At 47.5% G+C, this 23,579-nt stretch overlaps 1 protein-coding gene and 1 long non-coding RNA gene across 2 annotated transcripts in view; both read left to right on the top strand.

The window, feature by feature from the left end:
- Nucleotides 1-23,579, top strand: part of IL6R (interleukin 6 receptor) — a 53,602-nt gene that overhangs the window by 8,837 nt on the left and 21,186 nt on the right. Inside the window, exons 2-6 of the mRNA XM_081494670.1 lie at nucleotides 12,072-12,320; nucleotides 13,259-13,382; nucleotides 16,988-17,160; nucleotides 17,439-17,605; nucleotides 18,104-18,245. Of these exons, the coding sequence (XP_081350796.1) occupies nucleotides 12,072-12,320; nucleotides 13,259-13,382; nucleotides 16,988-17,160; nucleotides 17,439-17,605; nucleotides 18,104-18,245 (855 nt within the window). The remainder of the gene's footprint in view (nucleotides 1-12,071; nucleotides 12,321-13,258; nucleotides 13,383-16,987; nucleotides 17,161-17,438; nucleotides 17,606-18,103; nucleotides 18,246-23,579) is intronic.
- Nucleotides 1,685-9,413, top strand: LOC145507641 (uncharacterized). Its single transcript, XR_014054984.1, has 2 exons — nucleotides 1,685-3,798; nucleotides 7,971-9,413. It is a non-coding gene; the product is annotated as an uncharacterized LOC145507641 (long non-coding RNA).

Raw genomic sequence — 23,579 nt, 5'->3', positions numbered from 1 at the left:
GGAGCACGGAGTCTTAGCCCCTGGACTACCAGGGAAGTCCCTAAAGAGCTTCCTCTTTAATTTTTTTTTTTTTGTATTTCGTTATATGGACACACCGAGTTTCTTTACCCAGTTTCCTTTTGATAGACATCGTCTTTGGGCTTGTTTCCTGGCTTAGCCATTACAGATAGTGCTTCAGGGAGTAAGTTTGCCTATCCATCATGTTGCCTAAGTACAAGAACGTGGGCAGCATGAATTCCTCAAAGGTGAATCTGTGGGTTGAAGGCCATGTGTGTTTGTGCTTTTGAGTGAGAGTGGAAGCTTCACCAATTCATACTCCCAGTAGCAATGAGAGAATGCCTGTCTCCACACCTCTGATGAAAATGTGTAATTAACCTGAGATGGTGTCTATGTGGAATTAATTTTCATTTATCTTATCTGAGTGTGATTATACAGGTTTTTGCTTATTTAAGAGATATTTGCATAGCCTGTTTCTATGAGCTTCCTGTTCATATTCATTGCTCATTAAAAAGAAGAATTGGGTTGTTTTTTTTTTCTTGTTTACAGGAGCTCTTAATATATTAAAGAATTTAGTCCTCTATGATATGAGTTTTGAAGACTTTTCTCTAGTTTGTCATTTGTCTTTTGACTTTTTGGTAGGGTAGGGGTTAGTTTTTGCCATGTATATTTTTTAAAAAATTGTAGTTGAATTTATCAATTTATTTTATGACTTTTAAATGTTGTATCATGCTTAGTAAGATCTTCCCTATGCCAAAACTGTTTTAAAAGATTCTTTTGGGGGTGTGTGTAAAAAAAAGATTCTTTTTTGTCTGGTACTTTTAATAATTTTTAATATTTAAATGTTTGATCCATTTAAATTTATCATACAGTGAGGTATGGCTCTAATTTTTGACTCCTGGTTGTTACCTGATGTCCTTTTTTGTAGTTTGTTGAATAATCCATCTTTCCCTCATTGATTTTAAAAAGTCACCTTTAAAATCTACCAAATTACTGTATATTCTTGGGTTTATACTGCCTGATGGAGACTGAGTAGTTAAAAAATTCTGAGGCCTAATTGCCTGGGTTTGTGTCTAGACTGACTCCTAATTAGTTACGTAACCAGTCTCCTGTAAGATAGGCTGTTGAGAAGGTCAAGTTAGGTCATCCATGTGCATACTGAGAATAGCACCTGTATATAGCCAACACTCAAATTAAGCTATTTTAAAATAATTGTGGTAAGATACACATTGCATAACATTTATCATCTTAGCCATTTTAAAGGATACAGTTCAATAGTACAGACTAAGCTCTTTGTGGTTACTATTATTTCTGAACTTTCTAGTCTCCTCTGTAGTTTTGTCCATCTACTCATGAGCCAGTACCACACTGTTTTCATCACTATAGCTTTATAATATGCTTTAGAGTTTTGTAGGGCTAATCCTCTTCTTAGTTCTTTGCTTTTTCAAAATTGTCCAGGCGCTCTTTGCTTGTTTACTTTTCAGTTTGAACTTTAGAATCAGCTTCCCTAGTTCCAAGAGAAAAAAAAAAGTCCTGTTGGTGTTTTTATTAGGATCAAGTCAAATTTAGAGATAACTTAGGGAGCATTGACATATTTATAATGCTGAGTCTCCCTAGCTCAAAACATGGTAGGCCTGGTGAGGTTTATTTATGAGAGGAACAGGCTGGGGGCAGAAAAGCTGGAATCTGGGTTTCACAGTTTCACTAAGGGTAGACGTGCCTGTTCTTCCATTCCGAGCTGCTTCCTTCATGGTGACATGAAGCTAGACCAGAGTGTGCTTGTGTGTGTGTCTGCTCATGGCAGTGAGGGTGAGGAGAAGAAAGGCTGGAAGAATTTGGGGCTTTGTAAAATGAGTACCGCAGTATACCATGCATGCAGAAAATTGTACTCAGCATAAGTTTAACAGCCCAGTGAATTTTCACAAATTGAGCATAACCACATAACCACCAGCCAGCTGTATGACCAGCCCCAGCAGGCCCTCCTGTGTCCCTTCTAGTCACTCTCTACCACACCTCCACTTTGTGGTTTCTCAAATCTTTAGCTTTGCTTCCTCATATCTAAAGGAGTGGAGGAGTGGAAGCTAGGGCAGGTGGTGGTGGGGGGTGGTGGTGGATGTGGCTTGGGATGGGGGTGGGGGAATAGGTATTAGGTGTGTGCTGCACCCCACCTGTCCTCTGCTTCAACAAAACATAGTAGAAGACCCTGAAGGGGGCCAGGCTCCTGGTTAGACTCCCAGGCCAAGTTCAGAGGCAAGATGACAGGACCCTTGGTGCTGTACTTCTGGGAAGGACGTGGGGCAATAATGACCCAGGCTTCCAGTTCTGGCCACACCACACACTGGCTGTGTGACTTCTGGGCCCTGGTTGCCCTCATCTATAAAAGTGGGCAGGTTGACTAAATCATCTTTAATGGTCTTTACAGCCCTAGAAGAGTGACCCTCTGCTCAGCACCCCCTCTGTGGCTGTAGCCCCAGCCCAGCTCCCTTCTGGACCCAAGTCCACCTACAGCCACGTGCTCTTCTTCATGGCTTACTGAGTCTTGCCTTTACTCTTTTTTCAATCTGCTTCTTGGGGTTTGGTACGGGGGGAGAAGTTAGATTGTTTGCCCTCCTTTGATATCTTTTCCTCTAATTAGTTTATAATCTCTGAGAAGTGACCCAGGTCAGGCCGTCTGGGCCCGCGGCCAGCTGATTATTTGCGATGCTGCCAGGGGAGAATTAAATGTTTTTCTCCTGGGGAGCTGGTCACACGCGCTGGTCTCTGAGTCAGCAGCCAGCGTTACCTTCTTATGGTCCAGAGGAGCCTCCCAGGCCCTCTCTCCAATCAGTAGATGTAGGGTCCGTGGTGCGGATAGAGGGCAAGACCATGCCAAGGTAAATACTGACTCTGCCAAATACAAGACGAATACAAGCAGGTACAGAAGTACAAACACATTAGAGGGGGGAGGAGGGCAGGAGTCAGCAATCTGAGGAGGGGTCTGTGGGAAAGGGGCGGCTGGGACCACATGGCCCTACATGGCAGGGGAGGGCATTCTGGGGAGTTTGAGAAAGTGAGTGGGTGATCTGGTAAGAGCGTGAGATTAGGGCTCTGGGGAGACACTTTTAAACTATAAATCGTCACAGGCGTGCTACTGCTTGGGCCCTGGCTTCTGGTGAGATACCCCGAGGGGCTACTAATGTGGCAGGGCTGTGTGGGGGCAGGCTCACTCCCCTCCCAACCCACCCCCGCCAAGACCTCTCAACCCCAAGGCTCTCATCCTGGAACCTCTGTGATGGGCAGAAACACCTGGGGAAGGCAGAGGGGAGGAGAGGAAATTGGGAGAGGGGGAGATGCAGGATGGTGGGCAGCCCAGAGAAGGGGGGTGGGGCTGGAGCACAGAGAGTGGGGGTGGGGGGAGGCTGTGGTCAGACCCACCTGGAACCAATTGCAGACCCCCTCCCTCACTAGTTGTATGAATTCGGGTCAGTTCCTCAACGTCTCTGAACTTCCACGGAAGTGGGGACCAGCCTCCTCCTCAGCAAGCTATGTTAGGAGGGTAGGGCTCTTAGGTAAAGTTCCTGGCAGCTTGGCACATGCTAAGCGCTGTAGATGGTGCTGAGTGTTAAAGTTATTATTACTTGGGAAGTCAGGACATCGGTTTCAGTCCTTAGCTGGGGGGATGCAGGGACAGGGGATAGAGCACGTCGGGGACTTGTTCTAGGCCCCATGGGACCAGATCCTGCTTCTGTTTCTCTTTGGACATTAGGTGCCCATGTTTTTCCTCCTGGAGACTTCTCAGCAGGCACCTTCTTCCAGATCAGGGTCTTTCCTGCTAACGGGGTCCCCGTGGTTCCTCTGTGACCCCTTCTGAGATCCAGTGTCCCTGCAGCCCCAGAGGCTGGAGGCTGTCCTATGCTGCCAGCTGGCTGGCCGACAGCTGGGAGGACTGTCCCTGCTCAGCAACTGGGGCGGTGGGATTAGCAGGCGTGAGCTAAGTCGTGTCAGCGGCAGTGGCAGTGGCACTGGCAGCGGCTCCACGGCTTACATAAACGGGGCCAGGAGGCTGAACTTGTTTTTCTGGCAGGAGCAACTACAAGCTGCAAAGGAGTTGAGAAATCTGTGTCTCCGTGCGCGTGTTTTTCTCTGGTTATTGACATTTGCAAGTTTACTTGAAGGAGGGTAGAAGTAGAAAAACAACAAAGCTGTCCGGGTTTCTGGCATCCAACCTCAGGTCCTGGATAGGGAAGAGCCCCACTTCCCAGGGCTGTACTGCGAAGTTCCCAGGCTTGAGAGCTGTCGGCCGTGGTGGGGGGCCCCAGGGAGTGGGATTGCATGAGCACTGGGCCAGGGGAGGTGTGGGTTTGGTTGTCAGAGGTTACTAGGACCTAAACTCTCTTCCCCTTAGGGTATGAGAGGTGGTGGAGGTTGAGGGAATTTTCCTCCCCGGGGCTATTGAGGGATAAGGGAGGTGCATTTGTCTGACAGCACTGGGATGCTCTGGCCATCATCCTTCTCCAAATGTCATGGACTCTTAGAGTCATAAATCCACAGATTAATTGTATTTTCAAGCTGAGCTATTGTCTGAGATAAACAGATACAGACATGCTTCCTGCCCTTTGTGAGCTAGTGATTCAGAGTGATAAGATGCTAGATGGCAGGAACAGGGAGGGCGGGACAGCAAGGATCTCCGGATTGTGATCTGAATCCTCATCTCACAGAGAAGGTGAGTAGGGCTCCACCAGGGGCTGTGACAGGCCCAAGGCTCATTGCAAGTCAGTGGCAAGACCAGGAATAGCGCTTGGTCTTCTGATAACATAGGGCTGCTTCCCCTATGCCAGGCGGCCTGCCATTCTTAGAGATGTGCTATGTGTTAAAGGACAAATCAAGACAAGTGTGTACCTTGGTGTCGGCGCAGCCCCATCCAGTTAGTCGTCAGCGAGTAACAAGACCAGACCAGATACCAAGTGCATTGACAGTTGAGGAGGTGATCTGGGGAGGTTTGTTTTCAGCAGGAAACACTTTTCTGCTCTCAGTCCCAGGTGGGGTGATCTTGTCCTCTGCACAATCCCTTTTTGTTGGAGGCTGGGATGAAGGGTGCTGCCACCCTGCATATGATATTGACTTTGGTAAGAAGAAAGAGGGTTTAACAGTCCTTGGCTGCTCCCTCCTCTCTCCTGCCTCTGGAATGCCTTATAATGCACTAGGAGCACTAGGAGGCCAGGGAGGGGCTGGGATGGGGGCAGGCATTGGTGACTGGAAGATTAATGGAAGGAGGAGGCACTGTTGGCTTCAGTCCTGGAGGCTGGGGTTGGAGGTGGTGGTCACTGAGCCTGCACGTAGCTCTGTCTGCAGAGTCAGCTCTGATCCCCTTGGAGGACATCAGATACCTGCTCTCCCTAAGGTCTTAACTTCTCGATGCCTTTCCATGCTGTTCCCTCTGTGTAGAATGCCATTCCCTGTAGCCAGTCAATCCTAAAGGAAATCAACCTGAATATTCATTGGAAGGATTGATGCTGAAGCTCCAGTACTTTGGAGTCAACTCATTAGACAAGATCCTGATGCTGGGAAAGATTGAGGACAGGAGAAGGAGGCGACAGAGGATAAGGTGGTTAGATGGCATCACTGACCAATGGACATGAATTTGAGTGAACTCCAGGAGCTAGTGGAGGACAGAGGAGCCTGGCATGCTGCAGTCCATGGTGTGGCAAAGGTCAGACATGACTTAGTGACTGAATAACAACAATAAATTCCCCATAGCTCCACTTATTAAACTCCCACTTGTGTCTCAAATCTCTCTTCCTTTGGTCCCTCCCTTTAAGAATGTTTTACCCCTCCCCCCATCTTGGCTTCCTCAATATGTTGGGGACATTTATCTTAGGGTGGCCTGCGTTATAGGCAGTTTTGAGTTCTCCATGGGGTTTTGTGGAGAAGAGTGTCAGTGCATAGTAAGTGTTCAGTAACTGTCAGTTCTCTCTCTGGGATTAGGATTTCTGGCCTTTCACTTGATGGGGCACAGAAAAAAAAATTCTTGAATTCTTAAGGAGGGGACAGGCATGGGCTTGCAACCATGGCCTCAAAAGTCTGAGCAGTTGCTCAAGGGCAGATGTTAAATTGCGTGCCGTGCTGAATGTCAGAGCGTGCAGGGCCAACCCCTCCCTCCCCACTCTCCCCACCCGGTCCTCACCCTCCAGAGTGAGAGTGTGAGGATGTCTGGGACACATCTCTGGGGAGCAGGAAGGGATGCTTTTGGGAGCTCCACCTTACCTGGGACTCCCTCCTCACTGTTCCTGGCTGTGTCTCTTCCTTTGGCTCTTCCTCCTCAGGGAGGGTTCCTGGCAGATTCCAGGGAACAGACAAACGGGGCACATGGGGAGGGATGGTGACCTTGTATCCACCAGGGGATGAGGCCAGCACGGCTGAGGGCTAAGCGTGTAGCGTGCGGCAAAAGTGGCAAAACACAGAGCTGCAAGGGTTGGAGGGCAGAGCTGCAAGGGTGGGGTGTGTACACTCTCTGGCCTGGATCATGCTCTCAGAAGCTGCTTGTCCTGAAAAATCCACTCTCACCCCGCCCCTGTTCCCTGCACTCTGCTCCACCTCCACCCTCTCTAGTTATAATATCTTGGACAGATCCAGGCTGTGTAGCTTTTTTGTTTTAAAGATATATATATATATATATGTTCATTATAAGAGTAATACAAACAACTTACAGAAAATTGAAAAAATGCAGAAAGATGAAAGAAAGAGGAAGAAATTGCCTCTTGTCCCATCCTTTGGGGAGGTGAGTGAAAATACTAGGAGGGCATTCTGTGAATATCACCTCTTCCTTTTCAAAGAGATGCTCAGGAGGGGGTTTCCTGGTTGCCTAGTGGTTAGGATTCTGGGCTTTCACTGCCTTGGCCCAGGTTCAGTCCCCGGTTGAGGAACTGAGATCCTACAAGCTTTGAAGTGTGGCCCCCTCAAAAAAAGAGAGAGAGAGAGATGCCCAGGGGCTCCCATGCAGCCCTGCAAGTGTCACAGGCACTGACGCAGAGATTTGGGTCAGGAGGCAGAGGGGTGGGAGGGTGGGGAGGGGTGGCACTGCCCACTCTGACAATAGCAAGTATATTTTCTTGTGGTCTTTGCTCTCTGAGTATTTGATTGTGATGATCGAGCACAGAATGCTTTCAAAAGCATAGTTAACACCGTGTTGTTCACAGGTTCGAGAAGAAATATGTTTTTTTTGAAGAAGGGCAGGGACAGGCAATACTTGCCAGTGGGTGTTTATAATTAATCATTCCCCATTAAAAAAGAATAGTGACTCAGTTTTAAAGATTCAGAAAACCATTACTCAAGTTCTTTGGCAGAGGAAGTGACCATTATGTCGCTCCACAAGCTCTGCTTTAGTAGAAGAGGAAAAAAGTCTTTTTATTTGTGATTTCTCTGAGCTGCCCAGTTACTCTGGCCATTGTTCATGAATTCAGGAACAGAACAGCCCCTGCTATTGTTTAAGCTGGTCACTGACCGTGTTAAGAGCTTCCATCTGAACTGAGGGTAAGGGAAGTGACCAGAGAAACATATTTCTTGGAACTGGCAAAGACAGGAGCAGAAAAGAGAGCTCTTTCTGGTTCTAGGCTCCTAGTTTTCTTCCTCAGCATCTCCTGGTTGTGACAAGCTGGCGCTTCTGGTCTGTAGTATAGGGCCTGCCCATTGCACAACATGAGGAATACCACATAGACCACTGTGTCCTGTGTGACAGGGGCTCTTGGAAGTTTTCACTGTGGAGAACCTGACCCTGAAGGGACCTCTTTGGCGCCCTATCAGTTCAGTTCAGTTCAGTCGCTCAGTCATGTCTGACTCTTTGCGACCCCATGAGCTGCAGCACACCAGGCCTCCCTGTCCAATACCAACTTCCAGAGCCCATCCAAACTCATGTCCATTGAATCGGTGATGCCATCCAACCATCTCATCCTCTGTCATCCCCTTCTCCTCTTGCCCTCAATCTTACCCAGCATCAGGGTCTTGTCAAATGAATCAGCTCTTCGCATGAGGTGGCCAAAGTATTGGAATTTCAGCTTCAACATCAGACCTTCCAGTGAACACCCAGGACTGATCTTCTTTAGGATGGAGATTTATTAAGCATGTACTGAGTTCTCTGATGAATGTTACCTAGAGTTCACAGTCTCGTATTCATGATTGGGGATGGAGACCTATATATAGTTAAAGACAGTGCCATGTGGAAAGCACCAAGGCAAGCTCATCCTGCCATGGTCCTTGACCCTTGCTTTTGAAAGTCTATTGTGTGTTGGTTCCTTGTAAATTTCAATTTCCGCTCATCAGCTGATGGAGGGATGTTGTAACTACTGCACAGCTGGGCCACCCACCAGAAGACTGTTCTATTTTGACAGTGTCTCCATCTTTTTTGTTTGTTTGTTTTTGGCTGCACCAAGAGGCTTGTGGGATCTTAGTTCCTGGACCAGGAATTGAACCTGTGCCCCGTGCAGTGGAAGTGCAAAGTCCTAACCACTGAACCACTGGGGAATTCCTGACGGTGTTTCCATCGTTGTTCCTACAGTGTTGGTAATTTTTTCATAAACTTGACATCCATGTTAGGTGATATCCTTTAGCTGCTTTAGCAAGTAGAAAATGGAAAAGTGAAAGTATTGATATAGTGGTTCTAAGTGTTGATGGGTCTTTTAAACCTCATTCAGGCACAGATGGAATTCAGTATGTGGACTGGACGTGGCTGGCCATAACCTCCATCAGGTGCATACCAGATTCAAATGGTTTGGACTGTGTGTCAGTTATGAAGGAAAAGGACATGTGTGACATACATACACACACTGGGACCAGCAGTTTTACTCAGGGAAATTCTTGGGCAAATGTGCCAAGAGCCACATTGGAGAAATTGGATAGCACAGTCTTTAGTATAGCAGAACACTGGAAATGACTTAAAACTTCCCTCAGCAGGAGAATGATATCGTTGTCCAATGGAATATTACACAGCAGTGAAAACAAGTAACTGTAGCTGCATGAATCATAGAAACATTGTGAATGACAGAAGCATGTCACAGAAGAGTATCTACAATCTACATAAATTTCAAATATCACACAAAGTTGAGAACAATTTAGGGATCCATGAATAGCGAATCTGAACCTATTTTTAAAAGAGAGGGAGTGGACTTCCCTGGTGGTGCGAAGTGGATAAGAATCCACCTGCCAGTGCAGGGGATGGGGGTTGATTGTTGGTCTGGGAAGATTCCACATGCTGAGGAGCAATTAAGCCTGTGTGCTACAACTACTAAGCCTGCACTCTAGAGCCTGTGCTCTGCAACAAGCGAAGCCACTGCAACGAGAAGCCAGTGCACTGAAATGTAAGAGTAGCCCCCGCTCACTGCAACTAGAGAAAGCCCTCACAAAGCAATGAAGACCCAGTGTAGCCAAAAATAAATAAAAATAAATTTAAAAAGTGAAAGTGAGATAATGATATGCCCCAAATTAACACTGGATGAGCAGGGAGACTGGGGAATTCAGAAGCACAGAGGGAACTTCAGAGCCAATGATTGCTAGTGGTTTGGTTGGCAGGAGCTCAGGGGTGTTTCGTGCTTCGTAACTTTCTTGTACATTACACATATAAATTTGCATGTGTTCAATATCATAGACCACATTTAAAAATGATATTTGAAATGCTAAAAATATACTACTAAAGATTATGTATGAAAGGTGTACTTAGGGCTTCTTATACTTTTTTAAGTCCTGTGGGCATGGAGGTACCCTCAGTCACTGGACCTGGTCTTCTAGGGACTGGGATGTTCAGGGGAGCCCTGGATTCTCTGTCCCAATTCTCCAGGAGTGAATTCATCTTACGTGTCTTATCCTTGAGGGCAGGGTCTCTCTGCCACCTAACTGCATCCTTTTCACTGGTGCCTGGCTCTGGGGGCCTCTTCAAATGTTCATTGGATGTAGGTCATTTGGCCCATAGTGGGGGAAGGTGAGGCAGAGGGTATAAGGAACCTGCCCACACTTGCTCGGCTGCATGCTGAGATGCAACCATTTTTCTCACCCAAAATCCAAGGCTCTGGTAGTGAAGAGAAAGAAACCTTAGGTGATAGGCTGCTATCCTGTCCTTGTATGTGTCCCTTATCTGCCAGTCTTGGGGCAGAGGGTGCCATGGTTGGGATCTCTGGCCCCAAGTGATAAGGTGAGAAGGAAGCTTGAAGGGAGTCTGTATGGCCAGAGAGAAGCTGTTGCTGTCCCCTGCACCTTCCCCCCTCCCCACATTTATTAATTTATTTGACTGTGCCAGGTCTTAGCTGTGGCACACAGGATCTTCAGTTGTGGCTTGCAAACTCTTGTAGGATCTAGCTCCTTGACCAGGGATTAAACTTGGTTTCCCTCCATTGGGTGTGCAGTCTTAGCCACTAGACCACCAGGGAAATCCCCAATCACTGTCCCTTTTGTGGTGATGTCCCTGGCTCCTGGACTGTGGCTGGGGTCTGTCTAGACAGCCAGCCCAGCTGGCTTTGGGAGTGTCGTCCTCTTGGAAGTCAGTTATCCTCAGTCCCTCCTCTCTGACAGCTGCCTTGGCTGGAGGAAGGACATCAGCCAAGAGTGAGATTAAGAGTGCCTCCTAAGCAAGAAAGCTTTGCAGGTTGGGGGAACACTGTTGCTGGGCCTTTTTGAAATCTTTGACTAGAAATCGCTTCTGTTTGCTAATAAATGACCACACTTTTGGTTAGAAGGACCAAGTGTGCTTAACATGAAAACTTGCTGTTTTCCCTGGCTTCCGTTTCCTGGTTAGACTAATTTAAATCTTAGATACTGTGAATCTATTTAACCTACGAAAGTGTTAGTCGCTCAGTTGGTCTCTTTGTGATCCCATGGACTGTAACCCACCAGGCTCCTCTGTCCATGGGATTCCCCAGGCAAGAATACTGGAGTGGGTTGCCATTCCCTTGGGTTGCCAGGGGATCTTCCAACCCAGGGATCGAACCAGGGTCTCCTGCATTGCAAATGGATTCTTTACTGTCTGAGCCACAGAGAAACCCCTTAACCTATACTTAAAAAAAAAGTTTGTTTGTTTCTTTAATCTTTAATATCCTTGCCTTGAATAGCACTCATGATATTTTTCAAGGGAGTGCATTTCTTATCTTTTACTTTCCAATGTTGTCCCTAGAATAAAAACAGCATTGCCCTAAATGGTCTGATAGATAGGTGGAGGTGGAGATGGAGGGAGCGCTGAACAGAGCTGGAAGACCTGGTTTGCATCTCAGCTGTGTTTCTAAGTTATTGGTGATCTTGGAACAGTCTCCTGATTCCTTGGTGCCTTGGTTACTGTCTGTAAAATGGGCCACTTACCACGGAGACCCCGGGATTCTGAGACTTCATGTGTACTCATGCATCCCACTGGGTTCCTGGCTTTCATTCTTACGTTCATTTATACCTGCATCAAGTGCTCAGTGGTCCACTGCTGGGTTCCAGGCAATGATCTAGGCACTAAAATATAACAGAGAACAAAACAGAGTACCTACTCTTGTGGCACTTGGAATCCTGAAGTGAAGATGGATATAAAATTGGTAATTAAAAGGCAGCATGTGAGAGGTCATGTGGTGAGGGAGGTAGAATGGGGGCCTAAAGCAGCTGAGGGAAGGCCTGTGGGGAAATGACATATAGGCTGAGATGGGCAACAGGAGGAGGCAGCATGGGGATCAGGGTGGGAGGGCGGTGAGTGTGAGCAGAGCCTGTGGGGGAGGGGCTCCATCCCTTCTAAGGCTGAGTGGGCTAGGTGAGGGTTCAGAGGTCAGCAGGGGGCAGGTGGTGGAAAGCCCTGTGGGCTGGCCTCTAAACTTGGACTTCTGCTGTGGATGATGGCAGGCCCTTGAAGGGGCTGCCAATCAAAGGAGCAGGGTGACCAGATAGCCTCTTTGGAAGGCTCAGTGGAGTGACTGGGTGGAGATGGCCAAGGTGGGGGCTGGGAAGCCATTCCTATAACCTAGGAAGGGGTGATGGTGGCCTGGGCCAGATGTTTAGGACTGGAACCTTCTGTGGCTCCCCAAATTGGAAATGAGGCCCCTCGCTCGGGTTGCTGCAGTCTCACCCAGTGTCTTCTCCCCTGGCAGAGGTGGCGAGCGATGTGCTGACCAGCGTGCCAGGGGCCAGTGTCACCCTGACCTGCCCAGGTCGGGGACCAGAGGACAATGCCACAGTTCACTGGGTGCTCAGGAATCAGGTGACAGGCTTGCACCACGGCAGACAGGCTGGCGTGGGAAGACGGCTGCTTCTGCGGTCCGTGCGGCTCAGCGATTCCGGAAACTATTCATGCTACCGGGAAGGCCACCCAGCTCGGAGCGTGAGCTTGGTGGTGGATGGTGAGTGGCGTCCTCAAAGCTCCCAGCATGGCTCCGCATGTTCCAGGGAGAGATTCCCCACTTGACTCTTTAAATTCCTGTCATTTCCTTGGCTCAAGCATTTTGGGGAAAGGCCCAGTGACGTCTGCCAGTGAGGCTGGCCGAGCTTCCAGCTGGGTGGGGGTGGCTGGCTGAAGGAGATGCCATCTCTCCAGTCTTGCTGGGCGCTTAGGGGTTGAGGGTCTGGGGACAAGGGGCCTGGGTTTGAATCCTCCTCCTTCACGGCTTAACTTCTTTGCTCCTCAGTTCCCTTGTTGGTAAAATAAGGTTCATTTTATTAACCTAGTTCAGGTTTATTGTAAAGGTGAAATGAGTATGTGTGCGTGCACACATAAGGTGTTAAAAACTCTGACACATAGTAAGCTCTCAAACGAACTATTCTTATTGTTAGAATTAGCAGGTTCCTAGCTCCCTCGTATCTCATAAGGCACCCTAGAGTCAGATGCCCAATGTGCCAGGCCCTGTGCTGAGGGACTTTCTTTCTTGGTGTCTTGCATCATCCTCCCAATGTCCCAGTGAGAGAAAGCAGTATTACTATGATCATTTTTCAATCATTTAATTTTATAGTAGAAAACTGAAGGGAGATTGGGACTTGCCCACACAACCAGTGTAACTCCAAAGTCACAATTTTTTTTTCTGTCAATCGTGCTCCCCTTTAGGCAAGTTAGCCTCCCAGGTGTCTCCCCTCACTTGCCCACCTCCTAGACTGACATGAGGACCTTGGTGTCCTTTAATTTCCCAGCCCAGTAAAATCTGTGTGTGGCTGTTGGCTGTAGTGCAGGCTGGCACCAGGGCAGGGTGGGGTGGCAGGGCTGAGCTCAGAGCTCCCTCAGAAGGGAGGTGAGCCCAGAAAGGAGGTGAAGTGTGCTGCCTTCTCAGCCTCTATTCTCTCCTTCCAGTTCCCCCAGAGAAGCCCCAGCTCTCCTGCTTCCAGAAGAGCCCCCTCAGTAGCGTGGCTTGTGAGTGGAGTCCTCGGAGCCCTCCATCCCTGACCACCAAGGCTGTGTTATTGGTGAAAAAGTTGTAAGTATCTTGGCTGGGCACTGTGTCTGTCTCCTCCATCCTTCCTGAAGCTCCAGGAGTGATGGGGAGCGGGGGAGCTCTCAGAGGAATCTGGTGGGACTGGCTAACCAGTGATTCCGAAATGTTACTGGAAAGTAATACTTTGGCCACCTGATGGGAAGAGCTGACTCAATGGAAAAGACTGTGATGTTGGGAAAGATTGAAGGCAGGAAGAGAAGGGGATGACAGAGGATGAGATGGTTGGATGGCATCACCAATTCAATGGACATGAGTTTCAGCAAACTCCAGGAGATGTAAAGGACAGGGAACCCTGGTGTGCTGCAGTCCATGGGGTCACAAAGAGTCGGACACGACTGAGCGATTGAACAACAAGTACTTTAAACTGAGGAGAAGGGAATGAGGGAGACTTCACCGGAGAGCACACCCTGTGCTGGTCACTATTTGTCCTGTCCACACAATAGCCAGGGTGGAGGGGTGGGAGTAATTTTTCTTGTTAACAGATGGAGAAACTGTAGACCACAGAGACTGATTAGTTTGTTTAAGGTCATCTAGCTGGTAAGTAGCGCTGCCAGGAATCAAACCCCAGTCTATCTCATTTCATTCAAAATACAAAGGTTTTGGGTGTTGCTCTTAAGAAGACACAGATGTCCTTGGGTGGGGAAGGGCAACTCCTGATCAGTCCTGACCCTGAGCTTATCAGGTTTTTCCATCATAATGGTGGGAGAGAGGAAGTAATGATAGAGTGGGGAGAGGGAGCTGGGGGCGGTGGGGCAAGAAGTCACACTAGGTTCTTGGTCCCTGTGGTGCCAGAAAATGGCCCTGTCAGGTGTGGTTCTTTGCTCGGTCCTTTGTCTTGTTGTAGTAAAAGAGTTAAAACGACAAACTAGAAAGCTCACTCAGGCAGGATTTATTAAACAAGGGGCATGACAAAATGCACTCCCAAGATGAGAGAGTGGACTGACCCCATAGGAGTGGTGCCGCCCTATTTTAAGTTTTTCTTTTATGTCCTTGTTCCCTCCCCAAAGCAGTCCTCCGTGTCTGATTTGTTTTGCCCGTGCCAAACAGGGCTTGTATCCGAGACCAACTAGGGAAGGGGGTGTGTTGGGGATGTTTTTCCTGCTGAAGCTCCTGGCTGTAGGTTTTCCCTTTGTTCTGTTTTTCATGGGCTTTTAAATTTCTTTGTCTGTCTTTTAGCTGCTGCTTTTTAACTGCCACTTTGGACGCTTTACCTAACAGCACATTGACAGATGAATGGATACAGAAATTGTGGTACACATTTACAGTGGAATATTACTCAGCTCTAACAGCACAAAGTGGGATGAGTTCAGGCATGGATGTGGAGCAGGTGGACGATCATACCTCTGCAATTTTCTCTGTTTCCATCCCAGAGCCAAGGTCCCATTGAGTGCTGACTCCATCATGTCTGACTCTGTGCGACCCTTTGGACTGTAGCCCACCAGGTTCTTCTGTCCATGGGATTCTCCAGGCAAGAATACTGGAGTGGGTTGCCATGCCCTCCTCCAAGGGATCTTCCTCACCCAGGGATCGAACCCACATCTCCTGCATCTCCAGCACTGGCAGGCAGATTCTGTACCACTGTGACACCTGGGAAGTCCCAAGGTCCCCTTAGTCTATATGTTTGTCACTGAGTTTGAGCTGGCAATCATCAGAGTATTGAAAAATTCAAGCAGTGATGTCATCAGGGTGTTTTGGTCTGCACTTGTGCCTGTCTCCAGAGAGTCACCTAGTGGTGACAATTTGTGTTTTGGTCTCTGCACAGATATGTATAGATTGCCCGTCTGCACGTGACGCAGCTGCCATTAGGACTGATGGCTCACACTCCAAGTCGGGGAGGGTCAGAAATCTCCACAACCTGAAGCTGAGTCAGGATATAAATCGTCTGGGACCTGGAAGGCATTTCTGCTTAGATGAGATGTTCCGTACAGTGGCCGGCAGCTGCCCAGACCAGCCCAGGGAAAGCTTATTCAATTGACACTTGGACTAGAAGACTTGGTGTGTTGACAGAGTGTGAGAGGACAGGGCATTCTCGTTCATAGCCTCCTCCTGACAGCAGCCTCAGGCACATCTACTTGCCTCTCCTGGGCTGTCTACACTGGAGTGAGGAACGGGGAATGGGGAGCCCTTGAGAGAGCCTCAGGTCCCCCCAGAACCCACTCAGGCCCATCCTGGGACTGTGAGGGTGAAACACAAAGAGGTTTTGTGTGTTCTGCTCTTTTTTCTCATGTGTGTGCCTGTGGTCACACCCTTGCCCGACTGCACTTGCTTGCTCACTCTCTCCGTAAGTGTTTGTCAAGTTCAGCATCTGCCGTGGGTTGGGTGCTCTGCTAGGCTGAAGGAGAGACAGGAGGCAAATAGGACTGGGCCCCTGGACTTCCCTGGCAGCCCAGTGGTTAAGAATTCACAGTTCCAATGCAGGGGGCGCAGGTTAGATCCCTGGTTGGGGAACTGAGATCCACATGCTGTGCTGCGTGAGCCAAAAACAAAAAGACTGGCCCTTGCTCTTAGGGCTTCCCTGGTGGCTCAAACCATGAAGAATCTGCCCTCAGTGCAGGAGACCTGGGTTCGATCCCTGGGTTGGGAAGATCCCCTGGAGAAGGGAATGGCAACCCTCTGCAGTATTCTTACTTGGAGAATTCCATGAACAGAAGAGTCTGGAGGGCCACAGTCCATGGGGTCGCAGAGTCAGACATGACTGAGCGAATAACACACATTGCTCTTAGGCCCCACAGATTGTAGGAGACACATCACAGTCCTGTGGGATGGATGCCTGGGTGGTGGTGGAGGGAGGGGAGGGAGGCCCTAACTCAGACTGGGAAGGTGGGGGCGGGCTTCCAAGAAGAAAAGAGTTTGTCCTGGGCCTGGGCTTCAGACTCAAATCAGAGGTTGATGGTTGATTTGTCCAGTAGCAGTGAGGTGGTTAGCTGCCCTGGCCTCACAGGCCCATACATGTCATATGTGGGTGAAGTCTCAGGCTTCCAGACTAGGTGGGACAGTGTCTTTCTCAACTCCAATATCTCTATCACCAGAAATCCTTTCTGGGCTCACCTGCCAGAAACATTCCCATCTTCTTGCAAACCCCTCCAGCACTTCGAGCTTCTGGAATGGCATTCCACTGGCTGTCCTAGTCCTCTGAGGGCAGGTCTTTTTTGTTAGTGTCTTGGGCCGAGGTGGGGCCTCTTAGGTTCCTTTCTGCATCCCCTGCAGTGGCCAGAGCACAGGGCCTGGCAGAGAGCCTGAATGCATGGCCTCCGTGATGCCACGGCGATTGAGTTCGCCCTCTAGTTCAGCCCCTTTGACGGCGGTGCCAGGGGCTAAGCTAGATGTCTTACACTCAACTAATCCTAAGAAAGCCCTATGAGGCGGGTATTATTAATATTACCATTTTTAAGTGAGAAAACAGAGGCTCGGAGAGGTTGGAGAATTTACTCAAGACCCCAAGTGCTACTCAGTGTGTGGAGCAGAGATTAACACCCGCGGGGGTGAGACCCCAGAGCCTCAGCGTCTCACCACTGCCCCCTCCTCACCCCAGTCCTGGGTAAGTGCCGCAGCTGATAGCAAGCCCCGCCCTTGTTTTGTCTCCACAGTCCAGTGCAAGACTTCCAGGAGCCGTGCCAGTATTCTCCCGAGTCTCAGCGCTTCTCCTGCCAGTTGGCTGTCCCCGAGGGAGATAGCTCTTTCTACGTAGTGTCCCTGTGTGTCGCCAACAGTGCCGGGAACAAGTCCAGCAGCCCCCTAACATTTGAGGGTTACGAACTCTGTAAGTGAGCTCTTTAGGCCTCCCTCTGCCCTTCAGCTGTTTTTTTTTTTAATTTAATGTTTCTCATGCGCTCTTTGGAGTGGCCTGGTGAAGGGTTTGGTGAGCTGGTGCCTTTTGTGCTTTATTTGCCAGGAGTCTGACTGTGGCAGGGATGTGTGTGGGGAGGTGGTCGGAGGTTGGAGGTGGGGTCTTGCCTGCTGGGGGCTTGCCGTCTTCCTGGGTCTCTCCTTTGCACCATGCTTGCTGCCACATAGGAGCCGTGCTCCCTTTTCCCACAGTGCAGCCCGACCCACCCGTCAACATCACGGTCAGCGCCGTGGACAGAAACCCCCGCTGGCTCAGTGTCACCTGGCAAGACCCCCCCTCCTGGAACTCATATTTCTACAGGTTACACTTTGAGCTTCGATACCGGACTGAACAGTCAAAGACATTCACAACATGGATGGTAAATTTTTCTTTTACTCTTGGACAGTAAAGAGTCCTTAGATACTCAGGGGGTGGTAGAATGGGTACTAGAAAGAAAAAAATGAGTTTTGGGTCCCAGTCAGCTGCTTACTACCTGCATGTCCTTTCCAAAGTCCCTGAACCTTTCTGAGCCTTGGCTGCCTCACTTATAAAGTGGGAACAATAACGCCAGGCCAATTTCCTCTTTATGGGCTGATTTGTGAGGGCGAGAGTGTGACCTGGGGGCAGAAATGGGCTGCCTACAAGTCAAGGGTGTGCTGGCAGGTTTCTGTGGTGCCTGGGGGCAGGGGCAGTGACTTAGCTTCTGCTCCTGTTGGTGCCGAGGGCAACTTCACCTGCTGTGAGCCCCCTGCCCAGCTGAGTGGCCCACTGGACCTGAAAGAGGGAGCACCTGAAGAACTGTGGGTGTCTAAGGACTCCAAGGGCCCTGTGGAGCTAATGGGTCCACCCCAGAGTCCATTTTGCCTCTCACCCACAGATCAAGGATCTCCAGTATCACTGCATCATCCATGATGCTTGGAGTGGCATGAGGCATGTGGTGCAGCTTCGGGCCCAAGAGGAATTTGGGAATGGCTTGTGGAGCGAGTGGAGCCCTGAGGTCACTGGCACCCCTTGGACAGGTATGTGATAACTGAGCGTTTCAGCTTTGTTATTATATCAGTAATTATCTGTTGCTGCATAACAAGTCTTTCCAAGTGGTGCCCGTGGTAAAGAACCTGCCTGCCAGTGCAGGAGACATAGGAGACACAAGTTCGATCCCTGGATTAGAAAGATCCCCTGGAAGAGGGCATGGCACCCACTCCAGTATTCTTGCCTGGAGAATTCCATGGACAGAGGAGCCTGGTGGGCTACAGTCCATAAGGTTGCAAATACATTAGACATGAGTGAAGCAACTTAGGATGGATGTAACAAGTCTGACTTCCCTTGTGGCGCAGTGGTAAAGAATCCACCTATGATGTAGGAGATGCAGGTTTGATCACTGGGTTGAGAAGATCCCCTAGAGAAGGAAATGGCAACCCACTTCAGTGTTCTTGCCTGGAGAATCCCATGGAGAGAGGACAAGCCATGGGGTTGCAAAAGATTTGGACATGACTTAGCAACTAAACAACAACAGCCATTTATCTGCTCAAGATTTTGAGAAATGGTCAGCTGGGCAGCTCTTCTGCTGGTCTGGCCTGAATTAGAAAGTAGCTGCATCAGGCACTGTCCAAGACTGCCTCAGTTCACCATGTCTGATGGTCGACGCTGGCTGGTGGAGGGGGCCCTCAGGTCTCCCTGAGGTCTGTCGTCTTCCAGCAGACCGGCCTAGACTCAAGAGGAGAGATCCACTCTACAACGTGATGGGAAGAACGGCAAAGAACTTGTAGCTATATTTAATCTACCACAGTTACTAATGCTTTTTACTTGAAAAAAATTGTTAAAGGTAATAATGATCATTTGTGAGTAATTACTGTGATTAGTGAAAAATTCCAGGGAAATACAAAGAATAATTATTCCCAGTATTCTGACCACCTAGAGAAAACCAGTGAGAACATTTTACTATACTTCTTTCCTTTTCTAGGTATATTTATATGTGTTTATGTATTTATATATCAAATTTCGTGAGTATTCCCATGTAATTATTTTTGGAAAATATATTGTTAAGCAACTGTATGACTAATTTTTTTTTTTTTTAACCCATGGGAATTATTTTTTTAACTTTTAAAACTTTTATCAAATTAATACATGCTCACGGCAAAGAAGCAGAGAAGGGCTTATAATAATAACCAGTGTCTCTTGTCCCACCCCTTCCCATTTTTAGCCCTGCTCACTAGACGAAGCTGTTTTTAGTTCTTCTGTCCCCTCCTCTCTGAACAACAAACTAACATGGCTGGTTTTTTTTCCCCAAGAAAATAATGTGAGACATTATCTTTTCACTCCTTCCTATGAAATACTAGGATTTAATAGACGTACATCCAGAGCAGGAATCTCCCTGATTACAAACCCAAAGAGTGGTAGCCCAGCCTCTGCTCAAATGCTTCCAGAGATGGAGAGCTTACTACGCCTTGTAGCAGCCCATTCCATTGTTCCCAGTCTTCTTATTGTAGAATAGTTTCCAGGTTTGCTTCTGTGTCAGATCTCTTTAGCCCTGTAGCATAAGTGGACCAAATTAGTTGTTTTTAAATACTAGGCAATTAAAAAATAATAGGGACTTCCCTGGTGGTCCAGTGGTTAAGACACCACACTTTGAGTATAGGAGACTCAGATTTGATCCCTGGTCAGGGAACTAAGATCCCACTTGCCACATGACACAGCAAAGAAGAAAAATAATTTTTATTGAGTATGTATGGATAAAAAAGAAAGGACAGAAATGATATAAGTTGTCCAGACCCAGCCCTACCTCTGCCACTTTCTTCTGTATCTGGCTTCCGGGAGACTTATACATAGGCTGGCATTCTTCCCCCAGAATGGATACTGTGATGAGATGGCCTTCCTCTACCCTGGCTTTGCAGTATGTAGTCCTTGTCCTTCCTGTCCTGGGAGAACCAGAGGAGTGGGCTTGGGGCTTAGGGTGTCTTCTTAGTTCAGTTCAGTTCAGTCGCTCAGTCGTGTCCGACTCTTTGCGACCCCATGAATTGCAGCACGCCAGGCCTCTCTGTCCATCACCAACTCCCGGAGTCTACCCAAACTCATGTCCATCGAGTCAGTGATGCCATCCAACCATCTCATCCTCTGTCGTCCCCTTCTCCTCCCGCCCCCAATCCTACCCAGCATTAGGGTCTTTTCCAATGAGTCAACTCTTCGCATGAGGTGGCCAAAGTATTGGAGCTTCAGCTTCAACGTCAGACCTTCCAATGAACACCCAGGATTGATCTCTTTTAGGATGGATTGATTGGATCTCCTTGCAGTCCAAGGGACTCTCAAGAGTCTTCTCCAACACCACACTTCAAAAGCATCAATTCTTCGGCGCCCAGCTTTCTTCACAGTCCAACTCTCACATCCATACATGACCACTGGAAAAACCATAGCCGTGACTAGACGTACTTTTGTTGGCAAAGTAATGTCTCTGCTTTTAAATATGCTATCTAGGTTGGCCATAACCTTCCTTCCAAGGAGTAAGCGTCTTTTAATTTCATGGCTGCAATCACCATCAGCAGTGATTTTGGAGCCCAAAAAAATAAAGTCTGACACTGTTTCCACTGTTTCCCCATCTATTTCCCATGAAGTGATGGGACCAGATGCCATGATCTTAGTTTTCTGAACGTTGAGCTTTAAGCCAACTTTTTCTCTCTCCTCTTTCACCTTCATCAAGAGGCTCTTTAGTTCTTCTTCACTTTCTGCCATAAGGGTGGTGTCATCCGCATATCTGAGGTTATTGAAATTTCTCCCGGCAATCTTGATTCCAGCTTGTGTTTCTTCCAGCCCAGCGTTTCTCATGATGTACTCTGCATATAAGTTAAATAAGCAGGGTGACAATATACAGCCTTGACGTACTCCTTTTCCTATTTGGAACCAGTCTGTTGTTCCATGTCCAGTTCTAACTGTTGCTTCCTGACCTGCATACAGGTTTCTCAAGAGCCAGGTCAGATGGTCTGATATTCCCATCTCTTGCAGAATTTTCCACAGTTTATTGTGATCCACACAGTCAAAGGCTTTGGCATAGTCAATAAAGCAGAAATAGATGTTTTTCTGGAGCTCTCTTGCTTTTTCGATGATCCAGCGGATATTGGCAATTTGATCTCTGGTTCCTCTGCCTTTTCTAAAACCAGCTTGAACATCTGGAAGTTCATGGTTCACGTATTGCTGAAGCCTGGCTTGGAGAATTTTGAGAATTACTTTACTAGCGTGTGAGATGAGTGCAATTGTGTGGTAGTTTGAGCATTCTTTGTCATTGCCTTTCTTTGGGATTGGAACGAAGACTGACCTCTTCCAGTCCTGTGGCCACTGCTGAGTTTTCCAGATTTGCTGGCATATCGAGTGCAGCACTTTCACAGCATCACCTTTGAGGATTTGAAATAGCTCAACTGGAATTCCATCACCTCCACTAGCTTTGTTCATAGTGATGCTTTCTAAGGCCTACTTGACTTCACATTCCAGGATGTCTGGCTCTAGGTGAGTGATCACACCATCGTGATTATCTGGGTCGTGAAGATCTTTTTTGTACAGTTCTGTGTATTCTTGCCACCTCTTCTTAATATCTTCTGCTTCTGTTAGGTCCATACCATTTCTGTCCTTTATTGAGCCCATCTTTGCATGAAATGTTCCTTTGGTATCTCTAATTTTCTTGAAGAGATCTCTAGTCTTTCCCAATCTGTTGTTTTCCTCTATTTCTTTGCACTGATTGCTGAGGAAGGCTTTCTTATCTCTCCTTGCTATTCTTTGGAACTCTGCATTCAGATGGGAATATCTTTCCTTTTCTCCTTTGCTTTTCGCTTCTCTTCTCTTCCAAGCTATCTGTAAGGCCTCCTCAGACAGCCATTTTGCTTTTTTGCATTTCTTTTTCTTCTTAGTTGGATGCAGGCAATGTCAGGTGCAGGCTCAAGCAGTGTCAGGTGCTGCTGTCCCCTCTTCTGTCCATCAAGAGCAGGAGGCAGCTTTCTATTGGACCCTATCCTCAAAAGTTTATTTCCTGATAAGACTTGGACAAGAAGGGAAGCCTAACTACTCCATCCTACTTAGAAAGGTCATTTAAGTAAATCAGAACATCCTTCAGGCTAGATTGTATTGACCTGTCCGTAATTGTCTTTGGTTTGTATCTACTTTGAGCCAAAACATGCTGAATACCAAACATTAATATGGCCTTAGGAGCCTTTGCAAGGGGAGTGAATTATTTATAACATTGTGTGGTGGAAATGTTCTGGATACAGGCTGACACTTGTTTACCTTTTATCCCAAGCACTTAATTTGGATGGTCACAAATAGCTTTAGAAAATCTTGTTCTGTTAGAAAGTTCTTTTTTCTTTTTTTTTAAAGTTATGGTAAAACGCAAATAACTTACAACTTACCATTTTAAAGTGTGTGATTCAGTGGCATTAACACTTTCACATTGTTGTGGCAGCTTGACCACCATCCAGCTCCAGAACTCTTTCCATCTTGCAGAACTGAAACTCTATGCTTATTAAATAGTAACTTCCCATTCATCCCTACCTCCAGTGCCTGGCAACCACTGCCTTACTTTCTGTCTCTATGAGTGTGACTGCTCTAAGTACTTCATGGAATCATACTGTATCTGTTTGTGACTAGTTTGTATTACTTAGAATAACTTTCTCAAGATTCATCCATGTTGTAGCCTGTGTAAGAATTTCCTTCCCTTTTAAGGCTGAATAATATTCCATTGTATGTTTATACCATAATTTGTTTATCCATTCATCCGTAGATGGACATGGCTTGCTTCCACTTTTTGAATGTCGTGAATAATGCTGCTATGAACATGGCTGTACAAATATGTTGTGATCTCTGCTTTCAATTCTTTGGAATATATACCCAGATGCGTAGTTGCTACACCATATGGTAATTATATTTGTAATTTTTTGAAGGACTGCCATAGTGTTTTCCACAGTGGCTGCACCTTTGTACGTTCCTATCAGCAATGTGCAAGGTTCTATTTTTTTATATCCTTGTCAACACTTGGTATTTTCTTCCTTTCTTCTTTCCTTCTGTTTCTTTTCTTCTTTCTTTCTTTCTTAGTACCTCTCCTTATGGGTGTGGTATTGTGGAGTTATTTTTTAATTGGAGGATAATTGCTTTACAATGTTGTGTTAGTTTTTGCTGTACAACGTGAATCAGCTATAAGTATACAAATATTCCCTCCCTCTTGAACCTCCTCCCCACCCCCACCCCCATCTCACCCCTTTAGGTCATCACAGAGCATTGAGCTGAGTCCCTTTGCTTCACAGCTGCTTCCCGCTAGCTATCTATTTTACAATTGTAGTCTATATATGTCAATGCCACTCTCTCAGTTTGTCCCACACTCT

This window comes from Giraffa tippelskirchi, chromosome 5 (assembly GCF_054371585.1).
Source record: "Giraffa tippelskirchi isolate mGirTip1 chromosome 5, T2T-mGirTip1v1.2.pri, whole genome shotgun sequence".
Classification (NCBI taxonomy): Eukaryota; Metazoa; Chordata; class Mammalia; order Artiodactyla; family Giraffidae; genus Giraffa; species Giraffa tippelskirchi.
The sequence above is the reverse complement of the archived record's forward strand: the minus strand, read 5'-3'. Positions and strand labels throughout refer to the sequence as shown.